This window comes from Bolinopsis microptera, chromosome 5, assembly GCF_026151205.1.
Source record: "Bolinopsis microptera isolate Bmic1 chromosome 5, MBARI_Bmic_1.0, whole genome shotgun sequence".
Lineage (NCBI taxonomy): Eukaryota > Metazoa > Ctenophora > Tentaculata > Lobata > Bolinopsidae > Bolinopsis > Bolinopsis microptera.
In genome coordinates, this window is record NC_087076.1 from 12,272,839 (window position 1) to 12,291,156 (window position 18,318).

At 40.8% G+C, this 18,318-nt stretch overlaps 2 protein-coding genes across 7 annotated transcripts in view; both read left to right on the forward strand.

The window, feature by feature from the left end:
* LOC134815965 (secretagogin-like) overlaps positions 1-18,318 on the forward strand; it is an 85,627-nt gene that overhangs the window by 26,507 nt on the left and 40,802 nt on the right. The window lies entirely within an intron of this gene.
* Positions 1-18,318, forward strand: part of LOC134815963 (betaine--homocysteine S-methyltransferase 1-like) — a 39,906-nt gene that overhangs the window by 14,308 nt on the left and 7,280 nt on the right. For 2 of the 5 annotated variants that reach the window (XM_063824596.1, XM_063824599.1), the window contains exons 2-6: positions 9,474-9,599; positions 10,162-10,281; positions 10,484-10,675; positions 11,700-11,954; positions 12,099-12,249. The exons of the other annotated variants lie outside the window; for them this stretch is intronic. In XM_063824596.1, the coding sequence (XP_063680666.1) occupies positions 9,474-9,599; positions 10,162-10,281; positions 10,484-10,675; positions 11,700-11,954; positions 12,099-12,249 (844 nt within the window). The remainder of the gene's footprint in view (positions 1-9,473; positions 9,600-10,161; positions 10,282-10,483; positions 10,676-11,699; positions 11,955-12,098; positions 12,250-18,318) is intronic. 5 annotated transcript variants of the gene reach the window in all.

The window sequence follows — 18,318 nt, forward strand, 5'->3', positions numbered from 1 at the left end:
CGCCGATATTGACCCAATAACGTAACCGACCCTTTGCTTCTGAAGGTCGTAGACTTCTAAATAGGCTTAAACGAAGCGGCATATGCATGTTTATATAGGAGTTACTGAGCAACACATGGCCTAAAATCCTTACTCTTCGAGAAATTTGCCAAAAACCATTTTGGGCGTGGTGCTGAGCCCATTTTCGATAGGATCGTGATAGAGTCTTTAGACAGGGTGCAAAAGAACCGCAATTAGCATATTTATATATGACTTACGAAGAAACAGATGCCTTAAAGTGCTTACTTTTTCAGTTATTGGCGAAAAACTGATTTCCGGTTCCAGAAATCATGCAAAAGTATGGGTATCTTGTAAATTGGGCTATGAAGGCCCTACAGATTTTTGAATGATTGCAAATTGTGCAGAATGGCCATGTTTATGTACAACTTATGAAGCAACATGTACCCTAAAACACTTATTTTTCGAGTTACCTATTTAGGGGAGAAACATTGTATTATGTCCATTTTTACCTGTAAAATACAGTCTCACGAGCTCTTCTGTGCGCGCAAGGGACTTTATGACGTCATCGCCAAAATAATACAAACGCTAATTACACGCGTTAGAGAGCAGTTAGAGATTTAGGAATTTCGACTCGTTGCTCAGTTTGCTATTTGTCACAATCTGTCAAAATATGAGGATAACTTTTTTTTGAGTTAACTGGTCCTTTAAAAGCGCTTAAGTTCTTTATAATTATATGGAACTAATCACATCCACAGCCTTTCGAATGTAGGTACGGACCAAAAAAGTATTTTCGGCTCATAATGATCAGGGTAGCATGAAACATGAACAAAAGTAGTTTCCAGAAAAATTTTCGGTCCGAGTCATTCTCGATAGGTACAAGGAATGTGCCTCAATTACAATATGTAAGTTACTCTCCTTGTTTCTATATAAACATAACTTTTATAATAATTCTTACGGAATAATTATAATAATTTTCTATTATCACTAGAAGCCGCACAGACTTACTATCTACACACAAACCAACTAGCAAATGTCATTAGTATTACTCTAATCCTATGAACAAGTGTATCCCAAATTCATAATTCGTATAACAACGAGTAAGTTACAGCTTGAATCGCTGGTGTTTATTTGTCTAAGTTGCATTGCTATGCTTATACAATTTGTACATACTCAACACATAATTGACCAATATAACTTCCAGACTCAGAGGCACATATTAGGTGCGGTAAAAAAATCGAAATTATGCGGTACCGCACCCGACTATAAAGGTAAAATGTGCGGTAAGTTGCGGTAAATTTTTACCAATTATGCGGCAAATGTGCGGCGATTTTTTCGAAATTTGTGCGGGAATTGTGCGGTTTTCTTTTGCATTTTCTCAAGGACTTTGGAAATTCTAAACGTATAACCGCCGCTCTTATCAAAAATAGGTCTGTTTATGTGTTACTGAGGGTGTAGTTCTTTACTAAGACCATGATTGAACCTAGTATATTGAGATTCAGTTATCTGAGAACAGTGACTTAGAGTAATCAGATGATGTGGTGAAGTTACGAATGATAACTGATAAACTATAATCAAAGTATGGTAACGACGAGGTTTTCATAACGGCCTGGGTCACGGTCCCGAAAGGGCCTGGGTCACGGTCCGAAAGGGCCTGGATCACGGTCCCGAAAGGGCCTGGGTAACGGTCCAGAAAGGGCCTGGGTCACGGTCCCAAAAGGGCCTGGGTAACGGTCCCGAAAGGGCCTGGGTCAGGGTCCCGAAAGGGCCTGTGTCACGTGGTAACTGGGTCACGTGGCCTAGGCATGAGTTCCAAAAGGGCCTGGGTCACGGTCCCGAAAGGGCCTGGGTCAGGGTCCCGAAAGGGCCTGTGTCACGTGGTAACTGGGTCACGTGGCCTAGGCATGAGTTCCAAAAGGGCCTGGGTCACGGTCCCGAAAGGGCCTGGGTCAGGGTCCCGAAAGGGCCTGTGTCACGTGGTAACTGGGTCACGTGGCCTAGGCATGAGTTCCAAAAGGGCCTGGGTCACGGTCCCGAAAGGGCCTGGGTCAGGGTCCCGAAAGGGCCTGTGTCACGTGGTAACTGGGTCACGTGGCCTAGGCATGAGTTCCAAAAGGGCCTGGGTCACGGTCCCGAAAGGGCCTGGGTCAGGGTCCCGAAAGGGCCTGTGTCACGTGGTAACTAGGTCACGTGGCCTAGGTATGAGTTCCAAAAGGGCCTGGGTCACGGTCCCGAAAAGGCCTGAATCACGGTCCTAAAAGGGCCTGGGTCAGGGTCCCGAAAGGGCCTGGGTCACGGTCCCAAAAGGGCCTGGGTAACGGTCCCGAAAGGGCCTGGGTCAGGGTCCCGAAAGGGCCTGTGTCACGTGGTAACTGGGTCACGTGGCCTAGGCATGAGTTCCAAAAGGGCCTGGGTCACGGTCCCGAAAGGGCCTGGGTCAGGGTCCCGAAAGGGCCTGTGTCACGTGGTAACTGGGTCACGTGGCCTAGGCATGAGTTCCAAAAGGGCCTGGGTCACGGTCCCGAAAGGGCCTGGGTCAGGGTCCCGAAAGGGCCTGTGTCACGTGGTAACTGGGTCACGTGGCCTAGGCATGAGTTCCAAAAGGGCCTGGGTCACGGTCCCGAAAGGGCCTGGGTCAGGGTCCCGAAAGGGCCTGTGTCACGTGGTAACTAGGTCACGTGGCCTAGGTATGAGTTCCAAAAGGGCCTGGGTCACGGTCCCGAAAAGGCCTGAATCACGGTCCTAAAAGGGCCTGGGTCAGGGTCCCGAAAGGGCCTGAGTCACGGTCCTAAAAGGGCCCGACTATAACATATTTTGGTTTTTACACTCGAAAATCTTAACGCGAAAATTTCAAAATTATGCGAAATTACGCGGAAAATGCTAGATTATGCAGAAATATGCAGAAAATTACAAAATGTGCGGACATGTGCGGAAAACAATAAATTATGCGGACATGTGCGGAAAACGGTAAATTGTGCGATCCCGCACCCATCGCACCTAATATGTGCCTCTGCTTCCAGTAAGCTGTTTTATAGCATTAATATATTCGAGATTATGTTATACTAGTGTAACCAAGGCTTGTATCACGTCGTGACACCCACGGTCGTTTCATTACGATACAGGTGACAGGGGGCTGGGGGAGCCGCGCATTCGTGTGCGGCGGGTCATACATGCAAGTGCAACGTATGACAAACCAAGGCCTACGGTACCTATAAACCGCCTATACTTTTATATTCTAAAAACCCATTACATTTTGGTAGTTAAAACGGTACAAAAGTATGAAATCGCTCAGTCAAAGCATACTCAGAGCTCGACCGGGATTTGGCGTTTTTGTCGCGGTCCCGGTCGCGGTCCCAGTCGGGATTACCGTTTTGGCCGGGATATTAGCCGGGATTTTAAAAACAGATTTTCGATCTTTTTAATCCAATTTAGCTTCAAATTCATATTTTATTGCTTTGACTTAGACAAACGAAACGACTGTTAAGAATCGAACTAATCGAAACGAAAATTGAAACTCGAAGGATTGATTAGATTTCAGGCTCATCTTCATCCAAAGATATTCATATAACGATATTGATATCAATGTTGTCATCCTCTGCTTTATACGAAGGTTACTAAAAAATTTCCATTTCAGCATAGAAACATCGTGAAAATCCAGGTCCCGGTCCCGGTCGGAATTAAACTGATCCCGATTAAAAAACTTAGGCTATTGGGCTACGTCAGAGTTTTGTAGGCTCTATACCGAAAAAACCAGCCACGTACCTCTTACTGTTTTCTAACCTGACAATGTTTCAATCGTAGGCATCATGAAATGAAGAAGAGTCTGTTTAGATCTTAACACTACTATAGCTGATCAGTACACACTAACGATTATTAATATAAATGCCATTTTTTTGCCTGACGAGCCAGTCGCTCCCTAATCTAACTATACTATCAACTACAAGCTAGTTAACGAATTTATGACATCTAACTTAGCTCTGCAAATACATTATCTTTCGCCGCAAATTCACCGCGATTTTGCCTAGTTTGACTTGTTGCGGCGCCGCGATTTTTGGCCTAAATAATCGCGATTTTCTTTTGTCCTTGTCCCGTTTCGGGTAATGAGCAGGTATAATTCGTTATTTCGCATGTAACTTTGTCTTTATTGTAACTACAGTGCTAAATTAGATGTCATAATCATATATTCGTTAACTATTCAATTTGATCGGCTCATGTCCCATGACACATGATGATGTGATCTCATCATATTATCATTCGACACAGGCTGATGGGGGTCCATAACAACAAAATATGACATAGCTCATGACATGATATTAAATTTTGCCAACAATCAACAATCATTTATCTACACTTCCCCTTGTTTGCGTAGAACGTCGCTTTCCCAAATTCAGCCACTTTAACGGTGCAGTCACAATTTACATTACCCTGTTTTGAAACGGTCGACCGTTTACTATACGAAGGTCCCGGCGATTTGTCCGCAGGAAGTTTTAGAAAGCGGTCCATTGTTCAATAACAAGCAAAACACAAATCAATAACTAAAGATCCGACGACGTTTGTGACAAGTATCTGAGAAGTGACAATCAATAACAGCACTGATTTCACCTACTGCACCATTTCATAATCTATTATATGTCTACCTTATCGGACCTTATTTGGACGGACATTACTTGAACGCTGGAGGCCCTAGCGTTCATCTTAATGTCCGTTCAAATAAAGTCTGGTTAATTAATGTCCGTCCAAGTTAAAGTCCGTTGAAATTTTTTCAAACATTTTTCCATTTCGAACTTTTTGTCCAGAATATGACAACTTTGAGAACTTTATTGTGCCGTAAATAAGTTAACGACGGAAAGGTTCTCCTTGGTCTGCCGGAGGCACAGAAAACTCTACTACTCATACTACTAGTATATGTTGTTTTCAAGAGTCACTTGACGGAAAAAAGTCAACGAAATTATGGCACTCAACAACATAGTTCATGAACTAGTCCCCGCCAGCATGACAAACTTGACTTCCAGCCTCTAGATATTATGGGTAAATCGTGTTGCCAAGGACATTGTCCGACGTTGTTATAGTTCATATTACTCGGGGGCGGTAATGAAACAGTGCTAGGAAAGCTCCACGTGATGTTAAGGTTAACCTTAAGTTGTCTAAGATAAAACCACTTCACGCCGAATGGCTTGTAAAAGTTAACACTGAAATGCAGGACCGGGGTAGTTTGATAAAAAAAGGTTTCCATAAAGCTAGAAATCACTGATGCTTTAAGCATAGACTATTTCATGCACGAAAACCCATTTGATGAAGATGATATGTGATATTAGACACTGATCATGTACACATTTTTAAACATTTTTACTGCTCAATGACTGCTTTTCTTACTAACTGTATAAAATATGGATTTAAAAATCATTTGCTGAAATTTTAAAAAGTCAAAAAAACGTCAAAAAAATTCGGATTTTTGATGGTTTTGAATGCCTTCGAACGTTCATATTAATGTCCGTTCATAATTATGTCCGTTCATGTAATGTCCGTCCAAATAAGGTCCGATAGGGTATAAAAATAGACATATACTTATAGTGGTCAAGTTAATGTCAAGTTAGTGGTCAAGTTAATGTCTAGTGGTCAAGTTAATGTCTAGTGGTCAAGTTTTATATGTCTAGTGGTCAACTTTATGTCTAGTGGTCAAGCACTCAGCAGGCGAGTGGGAGTGGATTAAGAAATGCTTGTGAAAGCAGATTCCAGGAAATTGTCGAGAATGTGAATGGTGTAGTGTGTGAATGGAAATTCCAGAGCAAGACTATTGTCCCTCGATCCTCGAGTCTCTCCCGATCGGCCACAGTTTACACAGCACTCAGCAGCTCAATGCGCAATAATAAATAATAAACGCTATAAAGGAACCAGGATATATCACATTCTTTTCAGATTCATACACCGTACATATTTTCGTCAATTTCCAGTCACATAGAATTACGACACACTACACAGTGAAGACTTAGACACATTCTTAAATGAGGCCCCTTCCAGTTCCAGTGTTCCACCCATTGCCACTGCGAATTTAACGATAATCCTGCCTACTTAATTGCGAAGTTATTAACTTGGCAGCCTGCCAAGTTATTGTTATTTGGCAGGATTTGCTATTAACTTGGCAGGATTTGTTATTTGGCAGGATTTGCTATAAACTTGGCAGGATTTGTTATTTGGCAGGATTTGCTATTAACTTGGCAGGATTTGTTATTTGGCAGGATTTGCTATTAACTTGGCAGGATTTGTTATAAAATTAACAATCCATTCCGGATAGATTATGGCAGTGTTGAAGTTAAATCGGCAGTTTTTCTATTAACTTGGCAGGATTTGTTATAAAATTATTAATCCATTCCGGATAGATTATGGCAGTGTTAAAGTTAAATCTATGTCGGAACTATAAAAAGTCCGATCTACGCCAGATAACCCCTTCCATATATCGATATCCCTGTCCCGCATCAGGGTTCGCAGTTCCTCTTTAGATTGTGTCCCAACTTCCTTCAGTAACATAGACAAGTATAGCTTTGTCTTGGTCGGCCTTGCTGTGCTCTACCGTGCGTAGCATAGTAAGTATTGACGGATGTTACTCGTCTAAATTTCTTCGAAGTACAAAGTCAATATCGTTTTCAAAATCAAAATCAATATCGTTTTTATCATTTTAAAATCAAAATCAATATCGTTTTCAAAATCAAAATCAATATCGTTTTCAAAATCAAAATCAAAATCAAAATTGAAATCAAAATTGAAATCAAAATTGAAATCAAAATCAAACTCAAAATCGTTTTCAAAATGAGAATCGTTTTCAATTTCAATATGAAAATCGTTTTTTATCTAAATTTTAAAATCATTTTACAAATCAAATTGAAAATCGTTTTTATTTTGTGATTAATTGTATAATTAATTTTTTAATTCAAAATTTTCAGTGAAAATTGGCGGCCATCTCGGCCGCCAAAGTCGTCTTCAACACTCCTTGATGTCGTCATCAAGTTAACCGTTTTTAAAACTTTACTTTTGACAATTAATAACTTTTAAAATTGATTTTACACCATCAAGGAGTTGTAATTACATTCAAAATTTGAGGAAAGTTTTTTTAGCTTGCTGATCCTTCATAAAGATTTTCGCTATTAAAGTTAGAGCTTTTTTGACGAATAATTTTATAAAAACGCTAATTTTACGATCTAGTATTCTCTGGTGTTGGGCCATCCCTTGGGATGTGGAGCTCAATTTTGCTTCCTAAAGGTCTAAATTGTGTCATAGGATAATTTTAAAGTTGAAAATAAAAAAGTTGCACACGTGAGGACACGCCCAAAATGATAGAAAATTGTTAAAATCACTGAAAATTGGTATTTTCACGATTTTTATCAACTTTGGAGTCACGTTGTGATCCAAGTTATTTTTTTTGAAATCTTTTGAAACTGTGCACGCTTATCAAACTATATATAAAATACCACTATGCAAAAATGTACGGTGATTTAATATTTTATGCGCACGCAACGTCCGCTCAAAGTTTGCACGTGCGAAAGGTGAGAATTTTGCTCATTCGTTATTAAGAATAAATTCTGCTTTCCCACGACATTTAAATGGCATTATATATATATATAAATTTAATGCTAACTTGAATGAGTAAAAAGTGCCATACTCATGTCTACTTAAACACAAGGAAATGTTTTCAAAGGTTAAATTTCGAAATCGTTGAAATTACCTCCTTATTAATATTAATGAAGTTATGAGTTTACATTTCGACTTTGTAAAGTACCCTGACATTATAATCAAAAAGAGATAATATTCGTAAGCCGTGAATGAACGGGAAAAGCGAGCGACCGATTAACATCTCGGTATCATTTTGCATTTGCAGACGGTCATTCAAATTAATATCATTTATTTTGTTTGGGAAAGAGAGACACTGGCCGCGGTCCACTCTACTCATGATTATGGGTTTTGGTCAAATTATATATATATTTAAAAAAATAATACTATAGTATCAAGCGCAATTAGATTTTGATGTGACCTATTCAGTACGTTTGTGGTCTGTAAAAGCTGATTTTGTCCAGCCCGTAGTACAATCATGAATATGTGATTTAATAAAAAGTATGCGAGTATTGAAAAAAATACCTTTTGACTGCTCAATCTTGTATAAGGCGATTACAATAAGGAAAACAACCGGTTTTATATACCTGAATTATTATAACCCTGTTCGTTTGTGACTTCGATTTTATTGTAATGGTTCCATCGCACGTATTGGGTTTCTAACTCGAAATTATGGTTAGATTGGTTTTAAGGTTCTATATATTATAATATCAGGACAATATCATTAGTTTGTCACCAAAGACATCATGACACGAGCAACCGGGGTAAGGAAGAGTTTAGACTTCTTTTTAGTTTTACCTTCCCCCCCCCCCCCCCCCCCCCAACGCGGTAACCTCATAGCTTTTCACCTCCGACTCTGCTCTTTGAACTCTGCCCCTACGCATTTCCCTTTTTATGCCCCCAACAGTAACCACAAATTTGACCTAAAACTCTAACTCGACTGAATAAAATAAAAAGTAGAAATTTTGATTATTATCATTAGAATGCTGAGTCGTGAAGTGTAAGTGTAACTGTAAACTTTACGAGATTTTTGAGGGGTAAAATGCTCGTTCCCTATGACTATGAGTATGACTATGAGTATAATGATCATGAAACTATTAGTATTATATAGAACCCTCCCCATCAATATTATCACCGCCTAAGTTTCTCTGCATGTACTATAAATTCTATAAATTCTTAGTCCCACTATATCATATATTACCTGGGGACCCCAGGCTATTATGTTCATAAACATTCCGGATAAAGATTAGGCGGACTGACAGGCTGAGCGCCGCCCAGTAATATCATATAGTGAAACTTTACCTGGGGACCTCAGGCTATTATATTTACTAGCAGGAACCCGTATAATATAACCCTAAACGGTGTCAAGACTCAAAATACTAAAATAATTATTACCTATTTAATTGGCGTTTTTGACACCACTTGGGGGTCCAAATTTTCGGTTCTAAAATCATTATTCCTTGGCCAATTTTTTATTTTTTCATGCTCATTTGAAGGCCATTAAAGCATTTGACCCAGCCAAAAAAGTTCCAGTTGTATATCTTTTACGGTTTATGCGGAAAGTCGCGTTAAAGTTGATGCCGTGGTGTCAGTAAAATGGCACAGATATATATATATATATATCGTCTCGCTTTATATATAGTAAGATATTCATAATCATAGAGTAGAGATTAGGCGGAATGACAGGCTGAGCGCCGCCCAGTATACTTATAGTGAAACTGGGATAATTTTCTTTTATTAAATTTCATGTAATCTCCCGAATCTGGCTACTTTTTAAAGCTGATATTTTCTATTTTTGAAAGGGTTAGTATCTTGCAGCCCTTGTTTGTTTACACTTACAGTAAAGATAAATAAGTTCATTATCCGTATCGCAGGGATTTTTGGAGAGGTTGGATAGAGGACCAGTGATTGGAGATGGTGGGTTTGTGGTCGCTCTTGAGAAACGAGGATATGTTGAAGCTGGACCCTGGACTCCCCAGGCTGTGATTGAACACCCAGAGGTATGTACATCAAATTCGACAGCTATTTAACAATTTAAATTATAGTTGGAAAAATAAGTATAACTATAAAGACAGGGATTTCGTGATTTCAATAGTCCATTTGGAACACAAGGAAGAATGATTCTTTTCCTTTTATAGCCACAGTCGTCTTTCAAATCGCGAAGTAACGCAAAGTATAAGCGGCCAGGGTTCACTCTCCATTTCAAATGCATTTTCAAACTTTGAAACTGGATCTCAGATCCATTTCTGTGCACAGTTTCAAGATTTGAAACGGCTAAATGTTGTAAAATTGAAGTCCATAGTTTACTCTCCATCTCAAAAACAGTTTCAAACTTTGAAACTGGATCTCAGATCCATTTCTGTGCACAGTTGCAACATTCTAACAAGGCCAAATAATGGTGCTAAGAACAAACACGCGCCAGCAGCACACGTGTAGTCTTTTAACCTTTTTTTCGTACTATTACCATGTCAGCTCCCAAACTTTAAAAGATAGTAAAATCTGCACCTGAAGCTTTATTTTGAGTTTGATACCAAGTAAATAATGACCTTTCCCCTCGTTCAGGCCGTGAAACAACTTCACAGAGAATTCCTGAGGGCAGGGTCGGACGTTTGCCAAGCTTTCACTTTCTACGCCAGTGAGGACAAGTTGAAGAACCGAGGAAACAGTGCAGGTTCCTATGGGGTAAGTTTTGTAGAGCTGGCGATTTCTGTCAAGGTTGTTGTGCATATTTGACTTTCGATCAGCAATGACAAATGAAGTTTTTATATTGAATCGAAATATGGTTATGTATATGGTTTTTATATGGTTTTTATGACAAAGAACCTCTGCTTTTATTCTTCTGACAACTATTTTTAATTTTAAACCACGTATCCTTCGTCTGCAGGTAAAAGCAATTAACCAAGCTGCCTGTGACATAGTAAAAGAAGTAGCCTACCCAGAAGGATCTCTTGTAGCTGGAGGAGTATCCCAAACTCCCACCTACATGAATACCACTGACAAGGCCCTGGTGCAGGCTGAGGTCAGGAAACAGTGCGCAGTCTTTAAAGAGACCGGGGTTGATCTTATGATTTGCGAGGTGAGTTGTCCATGTAGGTTTATTTTTAACCTTTAAGAGTTTAAGCTGGTTAACAAATCTTCCTCGATCATAATTTAACTGTGGTATTGAGTCTTCTTCTGATTAGTCGGCGTCGACTGTAAGCCTTCCTTTAGGTGGCTTTCACAACGCGTCCCTATGTCTCCAACTCCTGCTGCTCATGGAGAGAGAGACTCCCAAAATCCCAAATTATATACCATAAATATATTAAACATAGATATCGACAACAGACTCCAAGTCCAAGCAAGAGTCTTGACGGTCTGTTACCACCGCCCCTGGTGCAACCCCACTGGGTTAACGACGTGGAGACAGGGACTTCCAGGGACGGTCAATCCCTAATAATCTGCAAGTTTTCCTAGGTGTGGAATAGTGGTCAATAGGATCGTCGAGAAGATCCTCCCAAAAAATAGGCGATTGATTGCCTCGATATATTTTATAACCGTGCTGAGTTTAGCTGGGACTACATCTTCCCAGGTCAGAAAAATATTATCGGAAGTTCTCAACCTAATGGTCATGTATCTTATACAGCGAGGTGTTCTGAAGTTTCTTCCTCTTCTGGACACTGGACAGTGTTAACAACGAGGAGATGTAAAATTGGCCAGGGGGCTTTGTCCTGTGAAGAGCCAGGTTATTCACCTTTGATGATCTCTTGCGAGTCCAAGATTCCTGTACTTATATTTGGTGAGTAGGATTGTGAGAGGGATCTTCCCCTTCTCACTTAGTGCCATGTTTCTGTATCTGTGGAGATGGATTCCGTGTAAGTACTCCTTAATCCTTTACTGCCGTCTTAATCGCTCCTTCAGATATACTGATGAATGGCTCAGGACCTGGGACGATTGTGAGTTAGCCGTCTCTACTCTCTGGCTAGTTTGTCCGCTCTTTCGTTTCCTGGAATTCCCGCAAGTCCCGGGACCCACCTAACAGTATTGTTATCCGTTACATTTCACTCCTTAGTCCTTTGCACCATTTTATGGTCTGACAGAATTTGTAATTTGCTACGTTTCAGTACTACGACCATGTGGAGGAGGCTGAGTGGCACGTAGAAGCCGTCAAAGACTTCATGCCCGGAGTTCCCGTATGCGCCAGTCTCTGCATCAACGAGGATACTGATGTTCACGGTGTCCCAACTGGAGAGTGCGGAGTAAAGTTGGCACGAGCAGGCGCTGATGTTATCGGAATCAACTGCCATTACGATCCATTCAGATGTATAAAAGCGGTTAAGAAGATGATTAAAAATGTCAAAGCAGCTGGTTTTGATAAGGTTTGTAAATTTTAGTTTTATAACTAATATCATTCTCGCTGAAATAACTAAACTGAAAGCTAGACTAAAACTAAACTCTTTAAGTTTAAATTTTACGCGATGGGCCAGAATATAGCTAAAATATTAACGAAATTGTTGTTTCAGGTACATTTCATGATCCAGCCTCTTGCGTTCATGACCCCCGATGCCAGTGTCCAAGGCTTCATTGACTTACCAGAATTTCCCTTCGCTCTTGAACCTAGAACTTGCACAAGATTCGAAATGCAAAGATATGCAAGAGAAGCGTATGAAGCAGGTCAGGACAAAATCTTTAAATTTATAAGAATTTTGTTTGTACATACTACATCAACAAGACCGGTGTTTCCCAGTAGTCCTAGATTAAATTATTTTACAATCTGTTCTCTTTGAATCAGGCTAGAGTTACCAACCAATATTATTATTAGCGGCCGATAATTATCGATAATCAATGGAGGTCTCACATCTTCTCATGTGATGTGCTTAGAATGTTTTCCTGAAGGAGTTCTACAGAATCAGTCTGCCAAGTCTCCTCTTATTCGGGTTCAGCAGAATCAGATGTACAACTACAATTACAATGATCTGCATCTAACACTAACTGAGTTCTGTAGAACCAGTATTCAAAGTTTCCTCTTATTCAAGTTGGACTAACAGTTAATTGGTAAATTCATTAACAGTTGCCAACTTTAACTTTAAGAAATATAGCCTCCTAGCTATAGACTGACCTTCATGTAGATCAGAGTTGTCATGCGTTGTAGAATGTAGACCTGCCGCGCACGAGTGCACGGCTGTATCGTAGCCACGATACTAGTGAGACTTAGTGAAACGACAATGAGGGTCACGATGTGATACAAGATCAGATCAGAGGCAACTGCAAACTGTGTAATACTATTATAATATAGTATAGTATACTTATATAGTACACGCGGGAAAATTTTGTGAAAAGTGCGGCGAATTTTTTTATTTATAGGTAAGACTTATTATATTTTTTATGAGCCGGCAATCTACTGCTAGGATGTAGGATCGGATAGTGACGGTGCAGGAAGTTTGTATAATCCATGATTAGCCTTAGATCACTCATACTCATAGTCTATCAGAGCCATTATATTGATATAGAAAACGTTTAAAACTTATTCACGTGACAGTTCAGCGTAGAGTGATTTATGGATGGCGATAAAGTCATATAGATTGTAGATCAAGTCCCAAGCGTCAATTTTAAGAACCAGTATCGATAATCAATCGAGGTCTCATATCTTCTCATGTGATGTGTTTAGAATGTTTTCCTAACGGAGTTCTACAGAATCAGTCTGCCAAGTCTCCTCTTATTCGGGTTCAGCAGAATCAGATGTACAACTACAATTACAATGATCTGCATCTATAAACACTAACTGAGTTCTGTAGAACCAGTATTCAAAGTTTCCTCTTATTCAAGTTGGACTAACAGTTAATTGGCAAATTCCTTAACAGTTGCCAACTTTAAGAAATATAGCCTCCTATAGACTGACCTTCATGTAGATCAGAGTTGTCATACCTTGTAGAATGTAGACCTGCCGCGCACGAGTGCACGGCTGTATCGTAGCCACGATACTAGTGAGACTTAGTGAAATGACAACGGGGGTCACGATGTGATAATAAACTTTAATAATATATAATGGTATCACAACGTACAGAACCTTGTAAAATCGTTGTTTTTTAAAAAGTTCATTATATCTCTACGTACTTTTGTTTGCTTTAAGACCCGAGACTTTGTTTAAACTACAATTTACTTTACAAAATTCCTAATTTACGCATTTCTCCCTATTTACAAACTTCCTAATTAACACATTCCTAATTTACACATTTCTCCCAGAATTAAGTAAAATTGTTCCTTTTTAGAACCCCATTGTGGGCCATCTGTTCGCTGTCACTTCATATTATGTTCCATTGTCTATTATAATTCTTCTATTATATAAGGCTTGACTTACTTTATCCGTCTTAATTATGTCTGACCCTAGATCTGTACAATTTCCCGAAATTAGTTCCTCCAGTGATCCTCCCCCTCCTCCTTCACGTGTAACTTTAAGTTTGGTCATCCGTCGTCGTGTTCTCCTTCACAATCCACCTGTTGTCCCGGCCACCCCAAATCTTCCTGTCCAAGATGATACGGTGAGCAGCTCCTCTCCGGATGAGTAGATTCCTGGTATGTTGATAAGCTTTTCTTTACCGCTCCTGGGGGGTTACATACATACATACATGTTACATGGTAAGGTCTCCTCCTAGTCGTTTGAGTGGCCTGCATCACACACATCGCGTTGGCGGCGTAACATATGTCTCCACTGTACTCGGTTGGTAGCCAAAGCTTCTGTTGTGTTATTGTCGATGTTTTCAACGCCTGTAAACTTAGCAGCATCTTCGAGTACGCAGGACTTCCAGTTCTTACGGGGTCTGCCCCTTGACCTCTTTCCATAATTTGGCTTCCAGTTCAACAGAAACCTCGGTAGTCTAGAGTCTGGCATTCTAACTACATGTCCATACCAACGTAGCCTGGCAGCACTGATGAAAGTCTCAACAGACTTGATGCCAGCCCTCCTAAGAACTTCGTCGTTGGTCACATGAAAGAACCATTTAATCCTAAGGATCCTTCTCAAAGTCTCAAGGAGGTTTGATGGAAAACCTCGAAGCGTTTCATCTGCTTTTTGGTGGTGTTCCAGACTTCAGCTCCATACAACAAGATGGTGAGGACAGCAGCCCTATAGATCCTGATCTTGGTTGGAGTCTTTATAGTTCTGCTATTCCAAATGTTCCAGAGCTGATGAAAGGCGCCATTAGCCTTCTGGATACGGACATCCAGGTCTCTGTTGATTGTCCCATCCCCACTGATAGTTGCACCCAGGTAGACAAAGTTGCTAACCTGCTCGACGGGTTCACCCTCAACCGACAGCTCAATACAATCATCCTTGATGAAAGGTCGCTGGGAGGCGCACTTGCTTACAGCCATGCATTGGGTCTTCTTTGCATTTATTCTGAGCCCAGCGTAGGAGCTGTAATGAACTAATAGATCAGTTGACTCTTGTAGGCCTTCCCCTGAGTTGTCCATAATAGCCATGTCATCAGCATAATCGGTGTCCAGAATGACCTTTTCCTCGACCGTCTTCATCTCTTTCTGCAGCACTGCGCCTTGACTGATGATCTTGTTGGTCTCAGCCAGAAATGCAGAAAAGTTTAGGCAGAAATTAAAGACAGGAGGTGCTTGAATGTCACCCTGACCTGTGCCTGAGTTAACATCAAACCAGTCTGTCAGCTCCCCATTAACCCTCACGGCACTCATGGTACCCCCAAAAAATGACTGAAATATTCTGACATATTTTTCAGGCAGCCCATAGTGTCTCATACTGCACCAAATAAAGTCCCTTCTGATAGAATCGAACGTTGCCTTGAAATCGACAAAATTAATGTAAAGAGGAATGTTAAACTCAAGACAGTTATGAATAATAGTTCGGAGAGAATAAATCTGATCAATACATGAGCGGTTCTGTCTAAATCCGCACTGATTCTCCCTGAGAAGACACTTCATACCAGCATGTAACCGCTTAAGAAGAATCATCTGAAAAAGCTTGGATGCTGTAGACCTTAAGGTGATCCCTCTGTTGTTCCCGCAGACTGAAGTGTCTCCTTTCTTCCCAATAACAATGATCACACCCTTTAACCAATCTTCAGGAACAGTCTCTTCTTCCCACACTTTCTTGAATAGACACTCTAGTGGATCAACTAGAGCACTCGCACCATACTTCAGTTGCTCGTTAGTTATCCCGTCCACTCCTGGGCTTTTGTTGTTCTTAAGCTTTGTCAGGGAATAACTAATCTCGTCTCTGGTGGGTGGTCCATCCGAACAAGAGAGAGAATTAAAGTGGGGTTGGGGTGGTACTGTATCAAGGTCGGCAAGGTCGACACTTGATAATGGAGGGTTCAGAAGTTCAGTAAAGTGCTCCTTCCACCTATCCCTCTGCTGTTGGGGATCCGTGATCTTCCTACCGTCCTTTTCCCGGACACAAGATGCTTGAGGCTTCTTGTTCTTACCAGAGATCTTCTTGATCTTTGCCCATACCTCACGCTGCTGACCTTTGCTCGCAGCTTCCTCAAGATCAGTAGCTACTCTAACTGCCCAGTTATTGTCGTCTAGCTTGCTGCTTTTCTTGACTAACTTATTAAGTTTAGAATACTCTGACCTGTTAGCGTCTGAGTTTGGGTCTTTGCGCTTAAATTGTGCCCGCTCAATCAATAAATCCTTCATGGTCTTCCGTGACAGGTGTTGCTCCTTTGCCTTCCGGGGTCTTTTGCCTAGTACCTCCAGTGAGACATCAGTGACGGTCTGACTGAGATTACGCCACATATCCTCGAGGTCGACCTCACTATCCAGACTTGCAAATCGGTTTTGAAGAGCCACATTGTACTCTGTAACCGTAGTACTATCCCTCAGGCGCTCAATGGCAGGCACATTGGGCCTGTTGGCGTTGATCTTTGTCACTGACTGAAGTTTGATTTTCAGCAGTCCTAGAACCAGATAATGATCGGAGCCGATGTCTGCCCCGCGACATACCCTAACATCAAAAAGTGACTGACGAAACCGCTTTCCAATGCAGATATGATCTATCTGATTGACGGTGAGCCCGTTGGGGGACCGCCATGTTCCCTTGTGAATGTTCTTGTGCTCGAAGAGAGTTTCCCCGATGACAAGCTGGTTCGTCGCACAGAAATCCACAAGTCTTGTCCCGTTGTCATTTGATGAGCTATGGAGTGATTCCCCACCGATGACCGCTTCACTTCCATATCTGCCTGATGTTACTTTTGCATTAAAATCGCCGAGCAGTAACTTGATATCGTGACGAGGTAGCCCATCAAATGTATCTGTGAGTGTCCTATAAAACTTATCTTTCTCACTCTCCTCTGCACCCTCAGTTGGAGCATAGGCCACAACAACAGAGATGTTGATTTGCTTACTACCTAGGGGTAATAATCCCCAATAGTTATTTAATCCAGTCTTAATTTAATCTACACAATTTTTACTCTTCCACATCTATCAAATCTTTTCTTTTCTAGGTTTGAACAGTGGTTTAAAACATTTTGGATTCAACGTCTCTTAATAGAATGCTTTTACAACCTGGTAAGTTCCCAAACATTCCTGGTCTTCTCCAACATCTCTTTATCTTTATTTTACTGTGCATCTATCTTGTTCACTGTCGCTTCTCTTGATTATCACGTGTCTTTACTCTCCCACCATGTCTCTGTTCCTGGTCTCCACTCATTACAGTCCCCTTATTATCGTACTGTCCTTCCCTCCAGCTTCTAATGCCTTCATATGTCTAATGCCTTCATATGTCTAATGCCTTCATATGTCTTTTTCTAATGCTAGCATGTGTTTCCTTCAAATTTCTTCACGTGTCTCCTTCCCTCGTCTCCCTGTCTCTCTTCTAATGCTAACATGTTTTCCTTCAAATGTCTTCCCGTGTCTCCATCCTCGTCCCCCTGTCTCTTTTATAGTGAGTTCTCGTGTCTTTCTCTACTGTCCGCACGTGCCTCCTTCAAATGTCTTCCCGTGTCTCCTTCCTCGTCTCCATATGTCTTTTATGAGGTGTCCACGTGTCTCTCTATATTGTGAATTGTCAGCATGTGCCTTCTTCCAATGTCTTCACGTGTTTTCTTCCTCTGTCTCGTCTCCATGCCTCTGTTTCAATTTGTTCACGCGTCTTTTTCCCAGATTTATCCGTCTTCCATCTTTCTCCCAGCTTTCCATCACTGTCTCTTCTTCTGCAGGTCCCCCTTATTTCTTCTGTAGGCAACTTTACATTTTCATGTCTGGGTCTTTTATCTGTCTTCTTTTTCCATTTACCTTAATCTGTAATTTTCTTTTTCCTTTTAGTTCCCGTTTTCATCTTTTTTCGTCCATCTTCTCCAAGCTATTTATCTTCCATTGTAGATTCCCTACTATTAGTAGTATTACAGAATTTGTATTTTCTAACATCTTCATCTTTTCTTCTAAAATACTGATCCGTTCCGATTTCAGGTAGTCTCTTCTATCCCTTATCTCCTCCATTGCGGTATACATACCCGTCCATCTTGCATCCATTCCCCTTTTTCCACCTCTGTTTCCATTTCGTCCTCGTGTTTTAATTCCTTTACTCTCCAAGACTCTGCTTCTTCTTCTCCTTCCGAGCTACTGGTATCCAATGAGCTATCTGAGCTGTTTCCCGAGCTGCTTTCTGTTTCCGATTGATTCTCCTCCTGTCCCATTATCGCCTTTCTATCTCTGCGTGCCGTACTAACTTTTACTCTTTCCATGCTGAATTAGACGATATTAATTGATGCTTTTATT